Source organism: Chelonia mydas, chromosome 11, assembly GCF_015237465.2.
Source record: "Chelonia mydas isolate rCheMyd1 chromosome 11, rCheMyd1.pri.v2, whole genome shotgun sequence".
Classification (NCBI taxonomy): domain Eukaryota; kingdom Metazoa; phylum Chordata; order Testudines; family Cheloniidae; genus Chelonia; species Chelonia mydas.
Window position 1 is genome coordinate 27668091 of NC_051251.2, and position 15940 is coordinate 27684030.

At 40.4% G+C, this 15940-nt stretch overlaps 1 protein-coding gene across 1 annotated transcript in view; it reads right to left on the reverse strand.

Moving 5' to 3' along the window:
- Positions 1-15940, reverse strand: part of NEB (nebulin) — a 194586-nt gene that overhangs the window by 164456 nt on the left and 14190 nt on the right. The window contains exons 11-24 of the mRNA XM_043525557.1: positions 15205-15306; positions 15014-15121; positions 14816-14920; positions 14002-14100; positions 11238-11342; positions 10317-10424; positions 10120-10233; positions 8038-8235; positions 5829-5936; positions 4265-4363; positions 3508-3612; positions 3299-3406; positions 1629-1940; positions 1328-1534 (exon numbers count right to left, since the gene is read on the reverse strand). Of these exons, the coding sequence (XP_043381492.1) occupies positions 1328-1534; positions 1629-1940; positions 3299-3406; positions 3508-3612; positions 4265-4363; positions 5829-5936; positions 8038-8235; positions 10120-10233; positions 10317-10424; positions 11238-11342; positions 14002-14100; positions 14816-14920; positions 15014-15121; positions 15205-15306 (1878 nt within the window). The remainder of the gene's footprint in view (positions 1-1327; positions 1535-1628; positions 1941-3298; positions 3407-3507; positions 3613-4264; positions 4364-5828; positions 5937-8037; positions 8236-10119; positions 10234-10316; positions 10425-11237; positions 11343-14001; positions 14101-14815; positions 14921-15013; positions 15122-15204; positions 15307-15940) is intronic.

Consider the following 15940-nt stretch of genomic DNA (forward strand, 5'->3'; position numbering starts at 1 on the left):
CAGCATTGCAATGTCTAACTGGTTTAGGAGCCTGTCTCATTTTCAAAAAGGGTTTAGACACTTAGGAATCAAAATCCCATTGACAGTCAGTGGGATTTAAGCTCCAAGTGCATAAATCCTTTTTGAAAATGAGACTTTGTTGTTGCAGCGCTTAGAGGAGCAATGCCTAAATACCTTTACAAATCTGGACTGGACTCCCTGAGAGTCAATAAGTCTGAGGGTGTAAACTTTGTGTGACATCTGTAGTTGCACATACAGTTGTAAAAATATTTTTAATTCATTTCAGTGTTCCAATTTAAAATATGGGCCAGATCCTCAGCTGATAGAAATCAGAATAGCATAGCTCTTTTGGATAAAATGGCGCTATTGAAGTCAATGGAAATTTTACCATTGACTTCAACAGGGCTGGGATTTCACCCTTTGAACTAAAGTGATTTACACTAGCTGAAGATCTAGCCCAGGGGTGGCCAACCTGTGGCTCTGGAGCCACATGGGGCTCTTCAGACGTTAATATGCGGCTCCTTGTATAGAAACCGACTCTGGGGCTGGAGCTACAGGCGCCAACTTTCCAATGTGCTGGGGGGTGCTCACTGCTCAACCCCTGGCTCTGCCACAGGCCCTGCCCCCCTCCACCCCTTCCCGCGCCCTCCCCTGAGCCTGCCATGCCCTTGCTCCTTTCCCCCCCGCCCCCCGAGCCTCCTGCATGCCACAAAACAGCTGATGGGGAGGTGTGGGAAAGGAGGGGGAGGCACTGATCGGCAGGGCTGCCGGTGGCCTGGAGGCTCTGGGAGTGGGTGGGCGGAACTGATGGGGGGCTGCTGCTGTATCACTGTGGCTCTTTGGCAATGTACATTGGTAAATTCTGGCTCCTTCTCAGGCTCAGGCTGGCCACCCCTGATCTAGCCAATACTGCTCTCAGCAACCACAGTGTAAAACACTGGGTGAGGTTTTATGGCCTCTGTTGTGCAGTAGATGAGACTAGATGGTCATAGCAGTCATTTCTGGCCTTAAAAATCTATGAATCAATGGAATTAGGAGTAAGTCCTTTGAAGTCAGAAGAGACACTCACAAAATCCATTATACATGTTTGTTGGGGTTTTGTGTGTATATGCTCACATCAGACTATATTAATATCACAACTATAAAAACTGCAGAAACCCCCACACTGTTTTTCCTTTTGGTGTGGAAATCTCTTTCCACAGATGTAATAACCACTTACAGGGAAATAGTGTGATTGTTTATTTCACTTAAACTGGTATGTAGATACAGATACTTCTGTAGACACTTCCTTATTTTGTTATGTTCCCTTTCTCCCAGGCTTACTCACATCATTGAGTTGAAGTGTATTCTGTTTAGCTTGGACCATAACCGGGGAGTCCACCACACTTGTAAATTTGATGGTGTCTGGGTGCTGACGATATTTATTCTCATTCAGGGCTTCTCCCGCTTTTCTGGCTTTCTCTACATCCAATGAACCAATGGGGATCCAGCCAATGCCTTTCATCCAGTTATCATATTCTTCTTTGTAGGCATGCTACAAAAATAAGTGACCACACAGATCAAATAGTTACATTTGCCTTTGCCTGATTCCTCTGGGTACATTCTGTACAAAGAAGCATGTTACTTACATTACTCTGTATCTGCATCATGTTTTTGGAGAGTTCCAAGTTCATTGCATCAGGTAAGTAAGTGTAATTGTGGATCAGCTGCTTGTAATTAACATTGCTGGCAATGTCCTGAGCCTGCTTGGCGGCCACAACATTGACCATATCTAATGGGATGTTGTATTTGGCTTTTGTTTCCTCATAACCTTTCTTGTATTCCCTCTCGGACTGCATCTTGGCCATATTCATATAGTGAACCAGTTTGGGGTCATCCTGGAGGCTTTGGAAACCAACAAGTTTACCCTTGGCAAGTTCATAGTCTTTTTTATAGTGGACCTGTCAAAGCACAATCAGACATAAAATACACTTTCTTTAGTGAGCAATTTAAAATGTAATTGTGAAGCAATGATATGTGTTTCTTATAAATTGTTTCCTTATAAATGGGGGTTCTAGGGAAAATATAGCTATTAAATTGCAACAAATGTAATTGTTTGTCATTAAAAAAATCATAATAAAACTTAATACTTATATCTCTTTACATTTTCATTGCTGTACAAATATTAGCTAACTAATCCTCACAGCTTTCCCCCATCACCAAGGTAGGTATTATTATCCTAATATTACACATGGAAGAGGAGGGAAGTCAGAGGTATATTAAGTGACTTCCCCAAGGTTACACACCAAGAATCTGCTCCAAAGCCCACTGAACTCATTGAGAGTCTTTCCGTGACTTTAAGACCAGGCTCCAATTACTGACAGAGTCATGACAGGTTTCAGAGTAGCAGCCGTGTTAGTCTGTTTGCGGTTGTATCTTAGAGCTTGGCTGTAGACAATGGATTGTGTGGTGTGTCCTGGATGGAAGCTGGAGGCATGTAGGTAAGTATAGCGGTCAGGAGGTTTCCAGTATAGGGTGGTGTTTATGTGACGATCGCTTATTAGCACAGTAGTGTCCAGGAAATGGACCACTTGTGTGGATTGGTCTAGGTTGAGGTTGATGGTGGGATGGAAATTGTTGAAATCATGGTGGAATTCCTCAAGGGCTTCTTTTCCATGGGTCCAGATGATGAAGATGTCATCAGTGTAGCGCAAGTAGAGTAGGGGCATTAGGGGATGAGAGCTAAGGAAGCATTGTTCTAAGTCAGCCATAAAAATGTTGGCATACTGTGGGGCCATGCGGGTACCCATAGCAGTGCCGCTGACTTGAAGGTATATATTGTCCCCAAATGGGAAATAGTTGTGTGTGAGGACAAAGTCACCAGGTTTGCTGTGACATTATCAGGGATACTGTTCCTGACGGCTTGTAGTCCATCTTTGTGTGGAATGTTGGTGTAGAGTCCTGATAATAACTCCGGTATCCCTTGGTCATTGGCCTGTGACTAGAACAGGAGACCTCATTGTCTCTCTTCATTACAGTAGAGTTGGTGATGTTTTATGTATTCAATGTGTGTTATAAAATGAGTGTCAGATTTTTCTTGACACTTACGTATCATTAAAATACATTAGTTAAGTAACAAAACAATAATTTAAAAACAGACTCACTGTTTATTAAAGCGTTCAGAAAAATAACACAGCAAAGAATTCTATAAAAAAACACCTCAGTAAACAATCCCTCAGATGTAATAGAAATGCAACTAATTTAAAAATAAATCATCACTACATGTAACTAATGGTTACATGAAATGGGATGTACTTACATCGCTGGCAGCCTGTCTAGCAGCCTTGGCAACTCGGATAGAAATAGCATCATTTCTTAAATCATATCCTTTTGATTTTAAATCTTCCATGTCCATTTTGTAGTAGTTCTGGAAGAAAACATCACTTTTGAAATAAAAATCTAAGCCTCCATTACTTACAACTTTAAATGTATGTTAAATCAAGCACTCTTACTCCAATGTAAACTTACATCACTAATATTGTAGGCATTAACTTTAGCCTGGATAAACTGGGGCACGTCTGGAGGTAGGTGATAATTGTGAATTATAGCCTCACCTTTGGCTTTATATAGTATCTGCAACAGAAAGTAAAAAATAAATGTGTCAGTCAAATGCTTATAAATTATAAATGCTTAAAACATGCTGAGTCATATAGCTTGAATTAAGCATCTTACATAATAGTAATATTTTTATGTGTACAATACTGTTATTTAAAAGATGAAATTCTAGTCCCATTGAAGTGAATGGCAAAATGCCCATTAACTTCAACAGGGCCAGAATTTCACTCAGAGAGTATAATACATACATGTACACACACACATACTCAAACCTGTGGTAAGCAACCATTTGAAGGACTGACAAAATCTGGTTCCCCAACAGAGGTTATTTTCTAGTAACACAATGAATTGTACTCAGTACCTTTGAGGATAATTTCATGAGTGCCCTTAAGATAAAAGGCACTCAGTAAGTGGGGGGGGGTCTTGTGTATGGGTATCACAGAGGAAACTCAGATTACTTGAATGAAGTTTCACCTGCCTGAACCCAGGCTGAATTTGCCTCTTGTGCAGCGGAACCACATTGACCTCACTGCGTGTGGGGACATCCACACCAATGAAGGGAGGGGCAGGATTTGTCTGATAGCACTTTGAGAAGAGGTGAACTGGCGCATTTGACTTTAGAATTCAATTTGTTAATGTATATAAGTCCACTAGAAATATCAGCACTTACATCACTCCTCTGGGCTTGGTTGATTTTAGCCTGTACTATAACAGGCTCATCTTCAATCTGGGTATACTTAATAGTGTCCGGATGCTGGCGATATTTTTTCTGTTCAGAAAATAAAAAGGCAGTGTTACATTTCCTTGATGGCTAAAATCATCTTTTAATCTCTTTCCATTGCATCTCTTTGTAAAAGTGAACATAGGATAACAATGTAATTTTACATCAGACTTGTCCTTATATACAGAGAAAATTGTAATCATAGTGACATTAGGTATTTTCATAAACAATTACTGTGTTGCATTTGCAACATTTGTGTGTGTGTGAACATGCTGCTGGACTTTCAAAATGGAAAAGCATATGGAGAGATATGATTTTGCACATTTCTGTGACCAGTTCATGCTCTCATGTGCATAGTTTGCACGCGCAACATAAGTGCACACATTTTAAAATGTTGACCTTGGTGCGTATCTTCCATTGGCACTAATGGAAGCTCTTGACCCTATTCTGCTTTCTTTACTCCTTTACAACCCCATAGCCTTCACTGGGTTGCACAGGCATGAGGAAAAAATAAAATTTGGTCCAGTATCTTCCATTTCCTATGCATCATATTGCAATCTATAATGATAGTGATCATACTATGATCATTATTTTCAGCTTAGTCATTTATCTATCATCCCACTGAAGTCAAAAAGTAAATCGCAAACAGACAAGTGTAGGTGAAAAAAGACAACTGGAGAGAAAACATCTATATGCATAAATTGCAAAGCTGGACCAAACCATCAAATTTGCCATTAGATAAAGTTTGATTGCAGGCCTCAGAAAATTATATGAACACTTGCCATTGGATGTGTGGTATGCCTAATTTACTCCTAAAAGAAGACATCAGACCATATCCTGCAGTGTTAGTAGAAGTCAAGATGAATTTGAATGCAGATTGGTGGCAGGATATCCACCAATCATTGTGTTTCTCTTTGTTCACTGCAATTCATCCTGTCTAACTCCAGCCTATCGTACGTGAAGTATGAAATAATGGCAGCTCTCTGATTCTCTGCTGATGATGGTTGTGATCTAAAAACTGAGCAAATTTTGCTGAGCTGCCTTTTCAACCATAGAAAGATTAGAAGGAAATCTTCTTGTCTTGCCTATTTTTTTCTTTCTTGTTGGTTCAAAACAATTGTGGAAAGCAGGCCCAGCACTCTTTGTGTCAGTGATACTCAGAACTAGCAGGAACAAAGTTCCGCCTCCAGGAACTCTTGGCTCTTTATAGTCCCAAACACTGCTCAGTAACAAGAACACTTAAATATTGTGTAGGAGGAAACCAATGCATGAAAGAACATGTGTTTTTAATATTGGTGAATATCAGTATTCGTATCAAATACTCTTTCTTTACCCATTGGACTGATCTTGCAAGGAATTCCCATTAAAGTCATGCATTAGTTGAGAGGGTATTTCACATATAAAAGAACAGCATGATATACAGTGTGAAGAGTAGTGCCTTGTTGCCTTAATATTTCTCTGGTATACACTCAATTGGAATAGTAATTAATTTAATCACATTACATTTCTTTACCTCATTGAGAATGTCTGTAGCTCTCTTAGCCTTCTCTGCTTCCATGGACCCAAATGGCACCCATCCACAACCTTTCATCCAGCTATTATAGTCAGATTTATATTCATTCTGGAATAGACAAAGATAAATGAGGAGTTCAATGAAAAGAAAACGCTTCCATTAGTCTGAATGTTTCAAACAATCATAGCTGTAAGGAAGCTTGAAATGTTAATTTTTATATCAACAAAACTGGAATTGCCTAGGAGGCAAAGGGGAAAGAGGAGAATGTCCTTACAAAATATAGAGAGGCCTCTATATCTTTATTACACCATCAGGATGATAGGCTGCTTCCTTCGTGATAAAAGTTTAGATATCTGTGCTCCTTGAATGCATTCATGAAGCTCCTGTTAACTTGAATGCAATCACCTGGTTCCCACTAAAGGGGCTTCACTGTATTCTATTCACAAAAGAAGACCTTTGCAAAGGTATAATTAAGGTTGGGAATATCTATACCTTAAACAAAGAGTTATCTTTTATACCTTTCAGGTACTCAGTTGCTATGGTAATAAGAGCCATAATAATACTTATAAACTAACAGCTCATCTCACTACCTGGGTGGTGCCTTGGTGGGGCCGCGAGCAGTGGAGATGCATTTTGGGATTGGGAGAGATCTCAACTGAGAGCAGCTGAGGCAGTGTTACATGAGCACCTCTCCTTTCCTCCCCACCAGCCCCCAATCTGTCTTCAGTATGTTGGGGCTGCTTCTTCTCCTCTCTCCCCCTGCTCCAGGGAGGGAGTGGAGAGGAGGGGGTCACATGCTGCATCTGGGCCTGGACCAATGGATGGTACACGTGTGTGCAGGGCTAGTGATTGGCTCCTTTCTGGTGGTGGTGGAGGGGGGACAGGGATTGATATCGTTTGCTGTCTGGGTAGAGTAGCCATTGTGGGCTTCCTGTTTCCCTTCCCACCCTTAACCTAGTATGCTGGATCTCTGGCGATGCCAGCAGCGGGGTTGATCACCAGTTCCAGGGTCTGGAAGGGATTTTTCCCTTGTGGCAAAATTGCATGATGAGGGGGTTTGCCTCTATGTCTCATATGGCTTATGGCTCCCCTCATCTCATCTTTTCTACATCTGGCACTAAAAGAGGAGTGAGTCAGGACTCCTCCCATTTCCAGTAAGGGTCCCTTGGCTGGCTTGAGGGCACAGAAGGCAGTGGCGTAGCCAGGTGGAAAAAACAGAGGGAACGGAGATAAAAAAAGGCACCACCCCCTGGCGCTGAAGGACCTCTCCCGCCACCACCGCAATGCTGCCGAAGACCGGAGCGAGTGAAAGACCTGACGCCGCAGTGCTGCTGAAGACCAAGAGGGTGGCGCCTCTTTTTTATCTCCACTCCCCCTGACCCACCGCCGAAGACCCGGAGCGCCGCCAGGTGAGTAAACGTGTAAAAGGTGCCAATTAAAAAGGCGCCACTTCTGCTATGCTGCTGACAGAGAGGGCCTGGCCTTCACCCTCACCCTCAGGGTTATAGCACAGTGGGGTCTGAGGACCTAGTCTAAGAGTGGGAGAATTGTGGAATTCCACCACAATGCAGGTGAAGGCTTTAGGCCTAAGACCGAGAGGGGGCTAACTCAGAGAGATGAAGGAAGGGGTCAGAGGTGAAGCTTGCCCTGAACCATGGCAACCAATCGTAAACATTTCAGATGAAGAAGACTTCTGATTGTTTTTTGAGAAAGTTTGAGTAGGGGTGTTACTTAGGTCAAAATAAGGTTTATAATGGAAAGTAATTTACTTGAACTGCAGAGTCACTATCATGACTTCATAATACGTGCACAGCCAGTTTACAGAAAATCCATTAAAAGAGAAAATGAAGTTAGCAGCTGTACATTCTGCCTTAGAGGTCACTCCTAATTTCTGTCTGGTGCTTAGTGCAACACTCTTGCATATCATTTTTCAGTGCATATCTAAGACAATCCTTTTGACGTACAGTATTTGTAGCCTGGAGCATCGCCACGTTAGTTACATCGACAGAACTGGTCAGTAATAGCACACATACTGTTAGTCAATATCATATATTTCTAGAAGGCTTGTATTTTCAGCACTTATGCTAACTACCAACATGCTTTGCACTCACACTTCGCTTACAGTGAATTGTAAGTAACCCATTTGCAACAGCAGAACCTTCATAGAACTGGTCCATAATACTACACATATCGAAGCATGACCACTTACCTCACTCTGCATAGAATAGGCCTTCTTTGCAAGTTCCACATTAATACTGTCAGGAGGATAAGAGTAATTATGTAGGAGATGCTTGTAGTCTATGCCGCTTGCGATAGCCTGAGACATCTTAGCCTGAGTGATTGGAATCATGTCCAGTGGTGCTGTATATCTGCTCTTTGACAATTCATAGCCTTTCTTGTATTCATGCTGTGGAAAGGAATTCAATACATATGTTTTGGATTAACACAGAATATAGTTTTGTAAAAACAGATATTCTTTTCAGAAGAAAGCTACCTCCTGGCAACATCAAATATTTTAAATAAGTTCAATATCTGCTAACTCCATTAGATATATTAGAAACAGATGGAATTATAAGGCACAAAATATTATTTTTAAAGCAGTTCCTCCGATATGAAATGGTAAATAATTTGTTGTCATTAATCTATATTTTGAAACTACTGTTATGAGATATAGGCAAATGTAATGACCTCCACCATTAGCTGTCAGACAGATTTAAGCCAAAAGTGTCCAACACCAGAGTACAGACCTTTAGCACTTGAGCTAAAGGAGAAATTCCATTAGCTGGCAGCAGTAGTAGCCTGTTATCCTTCATATGTATTACCCAGTAGAGAGGGATATGACACACACCTTATTAATCTGTTACACAAACAAATTATATTCTGGATAGAATTTCACCCATAGTAAATTGCGACTGCATACTGAGGACTCTCAGGGATGCTATATGGTGGGGAGGGACCAGACACCATCAGCTGTGTCAGAGTGTAGGTGGTATCACAGCACTGCATGCAGAATAAGGGTTCTGCATGAGACACAAACAGCTGGTGCATGGGGAGGGTTGGAGAAGAGCCACCTACCTTTACATTTTCTAATTAGCCCGTAAGTGACTCAGAGCTGAGCTTTTGTCTCTTATATGTCTATAAAAGGCCTAGCACACAGTATATAAATGAATAAACAACAACAATAAAAGAGATTAAGTGGCAAAGTGTTTTCATAGGAAAATATGTAGCATTCTTCTCTTGGCTCTAGTTATATGTAACCGTTCATGGCAGAGAGATGACATCAGGCATATGCCAGAGGATGGCAGGAAAGACTACGTACAATTCCATGGGGCTGCTTCTTTTGCTAGATGCTCATCATGTTAGTTCCTTTTAAAATGTGTGATAAAGTCTCGGTGGGTTAGGTGGCCTAGTGATTAGCGCACCTAGTGCAACCTCCCCGTGGGCAGGTCTTGAAGTCCAGATGCTCTTTTAATCAGAGATGTGTGAGATGGGCAGTGGCCTTCCACCAGGCACCAGCCCAGACCCCAGGAGGGTCAATAGTGTCTGGCCCCCAAAGATGCCCTTCAAGTTACCCTCCCAGGGTCACTTCCTACCATCTGCTGTTCTCCCCCCGCTTCCAGTCCAAATATCAAGTGAGAAGCAAAAGAAACGGCAATCAAACTGTCAGCCCCAACCCGGCAGAGCGTACAGTCTTAGCCCCTCGGGGAGGCTTCTCCGGCCCCCTTGCCAGGAGCCTCCAGGGTAGGTCTGTCCTCCTCACCAGCCACCCTCTTCTGAGCTGGTTGCTCCCTTTTCAACCCTCCCTCCAGCTGGAGCATGCTCTGCAGGGCTGGCGGGATGGGGCTACATGGACCCAAACGCCGTCCTTTATTGCCCAGACCATGAGCTGGAAGGAATTAATACATATCTAGAAGGCTGGCACAAGGGTGTGAGCCAATGTCAGATGGTTTGGGGGAAAAGACTATTCTCTAGACTATTCTCAGTGGTAGAAGAGGACAGGACAAGGAGTAATGGTTTCAAGTTGCAGTGGGGAAGGTTTAGGTTGGATATTAGGAAAAACTTTTTCACTAGGAGGGTGGTGAAACACTGGAATGCGTTACCTAGGGAGGTGGTAGAATCTCCTTCCTTGGAAGTTTTTAAGGTCAGGCTTGACAAAGCCTTGGCTGGGATGATTTGATTGGGGATTGGTCCTGCTTTGAGCAGGGGGTTGGACTAGATGACCTCCTGAGGTCCCTTCCAACCCTGATATTCTATGATTCTATGATTCTATGATTATTATAAAGACACTTACATCACTCTGCTGTTTGGCCACCTTTGCAGAATGTAACATCTTGGGATCATCATGAATGCTCAGGGCTCCAATCATTTTCCCTTTACTTAGTTCATAGTCTTTCTTGTATGCCACCTGCACAGTGAGAACAAATATGTGAAACTATGCTTCACATTTACAACTAAACTACTGTGGCTACATTCATATTTCATACTTACATCACTTGCAATTTTACTGTGCGCTTTAGCTGCAAGAAGTGGAATTGCATCAACTTTGATTTCAAATTTCTTCGCTTTAGACCTCTCCCAGTCATACTTGTACCAGTTCTGCAGACATGAAAATAAATGAAGATATGACATCAAATACTAATCCATCAATTAGAGGATAAAACAACAATTACTGTCAATATTTTGGGCTTCTAATTAACATGTTGATTGTTTAGAACATTAATTTAAACCCAGTTTATCATATCAACCTTTTCAAGCTTAATTCTCTTTTACACAAAGATTATTTTGCACCCTTGTAGAAGTGCCCTGAAGTGGGTGTAAAGAGAACTGATTTCCACTTTAAGGCCATCCATTTTATACTGACAATGGTTAGGCTGCTGGTGAACTGTGACCTCTGCCCATCATGCTGACCAATAGTATCTCATTGTTCACTTGTGTTCCTCCCTCTGTCTGTATCTAGCTGTTGCCTCTTGTCTTATATTTAGATTGTAAGCTCCTTGGTCAGGGACTGCCTTTTTGTTCTCATTTTGTACAGCTCAGTGGGGACCTGGTCCACAAGTGGTTCTAATAGGTGCTATGGAACACCTATCATAAGTGCCAGAGTTGTATAACATGGTCTTCATGTAAATGAGAATCGGAACCATTCTCTCCACTTTTTAGCTAGTCTACTACTATTAACTATATTAATAATAGTCATATTATCTATAAATATCTCTATCTCTATATTTTGATATGTTTCAGTGTGCATGTGTGTGTGAGATAGAAAAAGAAAATTTATTAGTTATCTGGAGTTTTTTCACATCTCCTAATATTTATTCTTGTCATCAGTATTATTTAGAGTTCTTACTCCAGGTGCAAGTATAAGTGCTTTGTTTCATGTCATCTACAGGAAGGTGTTACATTAATACTTACATCACTCAGATTATATGCATTGACTCTCGACTGGAGGAATAATGGAGCGTCTGGTGGCATGTGGCATTTGAATTTCTCACTTTCATGTTTAGCTTTATAATTCAACTGAAAACAATCAGAAATAGTCAGAAAAGAAAGGTACAGCCCATGGGTCACAGTCATTGGTTAATAAAAGAGGTAAGCAAGAGGGTAAATTTTTGTTTCAGATCAAATTTCACAAAGTTTTACAATATTCTGTTTTTCCTGTTTTTTGCTTATCTGAATTTGAGATATATCCTCACTCTATAAGCCAAAACCTCAGCTGTTATTCATCATCATAGTCCCACTGATTTCAATGGAACTATGCCAGTTTACACCAGTTGACACTTTAGTTCTCTGTCTTTAGTGCACTCACTAATGCAAGTTAAACAGCTAGGCCAGAATTTTTTTCTTTCAGAATAAGAATCCTTTTCCAGGTCTGAAACAGTTACATTTGTTATCAGTAATTCGGCTCAGTTCTAGTTAAGTAACATTTTTGAAACAGGTGTTTATTTTTGCATATCAAGTAGAAAGGCAAGAAGGTAGAAAACCCAGTGTGTAAATGCACTAGCCTTTCCCCTATGGAGAAATAGATTCCAAACTTAATTAAGTCACAAGTGAAAATGAGACTGATGATCTCATCCTGGTTCCTGTCTGTGCACTAAATCCCACTCAGTTGGGAGTGTTTGTTCAGTTGAGATCCAGGACTAGAATAGCACAGGTGTTATATTTCAGGATTGGGATGCGTTGGCAGAAATATATATATAGAAGCTTGCATAATGCTTGACCTCGAGATGTCTGGATCTAACCAGTTCTTTGCTCTTACAAGCACTAAATTCACTGAATTTTTTAAAGCAAAAAGTTAATCAGTCTAATATGTTTAATATGTCATTTTATGAGTATTCTGTTACATTTATGTCATTATTTTAAGTGTCCACAATTCTCTGCTGCAAAAAAAAATACAGCAGAATTATGGGCCTTTTCCATTGACTTCCGTGGACTTTCAGTCAGGACCTAGCAGTATAAATCAATTGTTTGTGATCATTGTTAATGAACAAATAAATGATATGGGACCAATCCCACATGAACTGTCCTTTTTTCCTGGACACAGAAGAATTTCCTTGTTTTTTCTTGAAGTAAGTGTGACAAAATATAACAGAAACACATTCGACATGTAACAACACCTATCTCTAATACAATACTTTTCATCCACGCATTTCAAAGCACTTTACAAAAGAGGTAGGATTATTATTCCCATTATACAGATGGAGAAACTGAGACATAGAGAGGGAAAGTGACATGTCCATGGTCACCCAGCAGGCCAGGGGCAAAGCCAGGAATATAACCCAGAGCTCCTGAGTCCCAGTCCAGTACTCTATCCACTAGAACACACTGCCTCTCTACAGAACACATGTTAAAAAGTACCAATGTCTTTTTGACATGACCAACAAGCAATTCTATTAATCCACCTTGATTTATTCTGTCTGAGGGCCATACAGCTGGCACACAATGAAGAGTGATGTCTGAGCTAAAACTGATGAGCAAGTACCTGGTACCATGTTCATCCATACAGACCTCCATTGTGAAGGTTCTAGTTGGAGGTTCAAGTTATTTTCCCAGATCCTTTCAATACCACAAGAAGTAGCTGACTAGTCTGTCAAAAGCTTTTTAAGCACCCTTTCTATGCACTGGAACATCTATGCAGAGGAAGCCCTCATTTGGCCATCAGTTAGGTTTTGTTGAAGGACAGTTGGACCAGATTAATTGGTCCACTGTTCCAAGTGGGTTTTATGAATGAGTGCTTTCTTATAGGATCACATAATGTCAATATTGGTAACAGACTCGATATGAAGGGGTAGGCGGGAGACTGCGTTTAGCTATTCTGGAACAAGAGACCTCAAAGTGCTGAATACCCTCAGCTTCCACGGAAGTCAATATTAACTGTGGGCACTCAATATCTTTCAAGAAGTGCTCAGCGCTTTGCAGTATCAGGCCAAAAGGGCCAAACTGTGCCCTCACTTTCACAAATGTAAATCCCATGGACTTCAGTGGGAGGTAAATGAGGGTAGAACTGGTCCTAAAACAGTTCTTTTGTCTCATTATATTGGCCTGATGTTATTTCTGACTATAACGGGAGCTGACCCTTCCATTTTGATATCCACTGGGTATCAAAGAAATTACTGTAGATACTTTGCAAAAAGAAAAGGAGTACTTGTGGCACCTTAGAGACTAAAAAGTACTCCTTTTCTTTTTGCGAATACAGACTAACACAGCTGCTACTCTGAAACCTGTAGATACTTTGACATTTGCATTTTTGCTTTTCCCCTCTGCCAGCCCTCTTAATCCATTTAGCAGAATTTATTATTAAACAACATTTGAAGCCAACCAGACACCTAGGTAGAACAACTGTAAATAATTTTAGTACATTCTGGTTGACAACAATCAGTTGCTTACAGCTATAAGACAAATACAGAGGTAACAGAACACAGGGTAAATATGGGCTAGATCCAAAACTCCAGATCAGACAACACAACTTTGAGGAGGATTTGAAATCTGAATCTTGATCTGAATTTGAGACTCAGGCCATTATCTATATTTTATTACTGTAACCTCATTGACCTGTACTGGATCTATTACAGCATAGCTGTCACAAGAGGAAGTCAGAGAAGCGTCGTTGAAATATTTTACATAAATCAGCATGAAAATGTGATTTGTTATGTTTTGCTTAATTTGTCAGGCTACTTACTTCACTCAGCTGCTTGGTATTGATCTGTGCTTGAACTTGTACTGGAGAATCGGTCACTTGTGTAAATTTGATTTGATCAGGATGCTTTTTGTAAGTATTCTGGAGGAATAATAATAAAATATGTTTCAAATACACACATATAAATAAAGTTTGCTATCAAATAAGATACTGTAATATTGCATTACTAAATACTAACTGTGCCCCCAATAATGATACATATTGTAATGGAATGTAAAACTGTATGATAATAATTAGCCACTATGTGGTGCCATGAGTAACATAATTTACCAGAGCTGGTAACAGCCAGAGCTGGGGTGTGCGTTAAAGGATCTTATAGTGAACACATCTTGTGTATCTCTCTTGAAAGGAAGCTCTGTAGCCAGCCCATATCTGGAACAGAAGCCTGGCCTGCTAGTAACAGCCCTGCAATCTACCACGTACAAGGTGTACATGACACTTATAGTCTGATCCAGTGGGTCTCATTCTGATTTATTCTATAAAAAATTAGAAAACTGAGGGCAAAGTTGTGTTTTAGAACATTTAATGTGAAAAATGCTACGTAGAACAGAGCAGCAGCCTTCTGTGGTTACACCTCTCCGAAAAAAATGAATAGGCTAAGCACATCCTGACCACTAGGTGTCACAAGAAACTACTGAAAACAATACATATGACTGTGGCCTTTAAAAATCACATAGCACCTAATCCAAAACACATGGAAGTCAATAGTAATCTTTCAATTGACTTTCATGGACTTTGGGTGAGTCCCTTCTGCAACTAACTGGTTTCCTTTCAGCAATTATTGCCAAATACTTACATCTTTGCACTGGTCTAATTTCTTTATAGCTTCATACTCTTGAGTTATGGTTTGAGGGAAGTAGCATTTTGTCTTGTCCTCCTCATAATCTGCTCTGTAATTTTTCTAGGGAATAAAAATGACATTAGATAATAAGCATAGTGATCTTGCCTGGCAATGAGAGTATGGTGAAATCAACACAAACACTGTCATACTTACATCACTATTCATAGCTGCAACATTCATGTAGTGTGTATAATATGGGTTCTCATAGCTGCCTACATAATGACCCAAAATATTCTTTTGATATGCATCTTTATATTTAGTCTGTGGAAAAATCACATATTTATAAATATATATAACTGAGAAAGTCAGGTCTGAAATACAGGAACAATTATAACAATACTTACATCACTGAATTTTTTCAGAACATTATCCATTTGAAACTTTGGAGTGTCACAATAATTAATGCTTGTTGCTTTTGACTTCTCGTAGGCTTCCTTGTATAATTTCTGCAAAAGAAAATAAAGTCAGGTAATACAGAAGATTTTGCTGAATTTCCACCAGCATAAGTGATACTCTGACTAAATTTCAGAGTAGCAGCCGTGTTAGTCTGTATTCGCAAAAAGAAAAGGAGTACTTGTGGCACCTTAGAGACTTACCAATTTATTTGAGCATAAGCTTTCGTGAGCTACAGCTCACTTCATCGGATGCATTTTCCACGGAATGCATCCGATGAAGTGAGCTGTTGCTCACGAAAGCTTATGCTCAAATAAATTTGTTAGTCTCTAAGGTGCCACAAGTACTCCTTTTCTTTTTACTCTGACTAAAGCCTCCGACTAACATTTTGAAATGACACTAAGAAATAAAAGCAAGCCATCAGCTTGACAAGGCAATAATCTGCTAATGTAAAAAGCAGAGATGGGATTGAGCTGCAAAGTCTGCATCTGGATCTATGTTTTGCTGAAATGTCCACATGATAGGCTCTAGGGTTTCAGTCCATTATAAATATAAGGGGCAGATGCAAAGTTCAGATCTAATTCCAGAGCCAAACTTTTCCAAAGGTCATAGTGTTCAGATCCTGGGTTTTGGTACATCCCTGTCTCTGGTGAAAATGCTGAGGATATAAAGCAAGAGGGGGAAGAG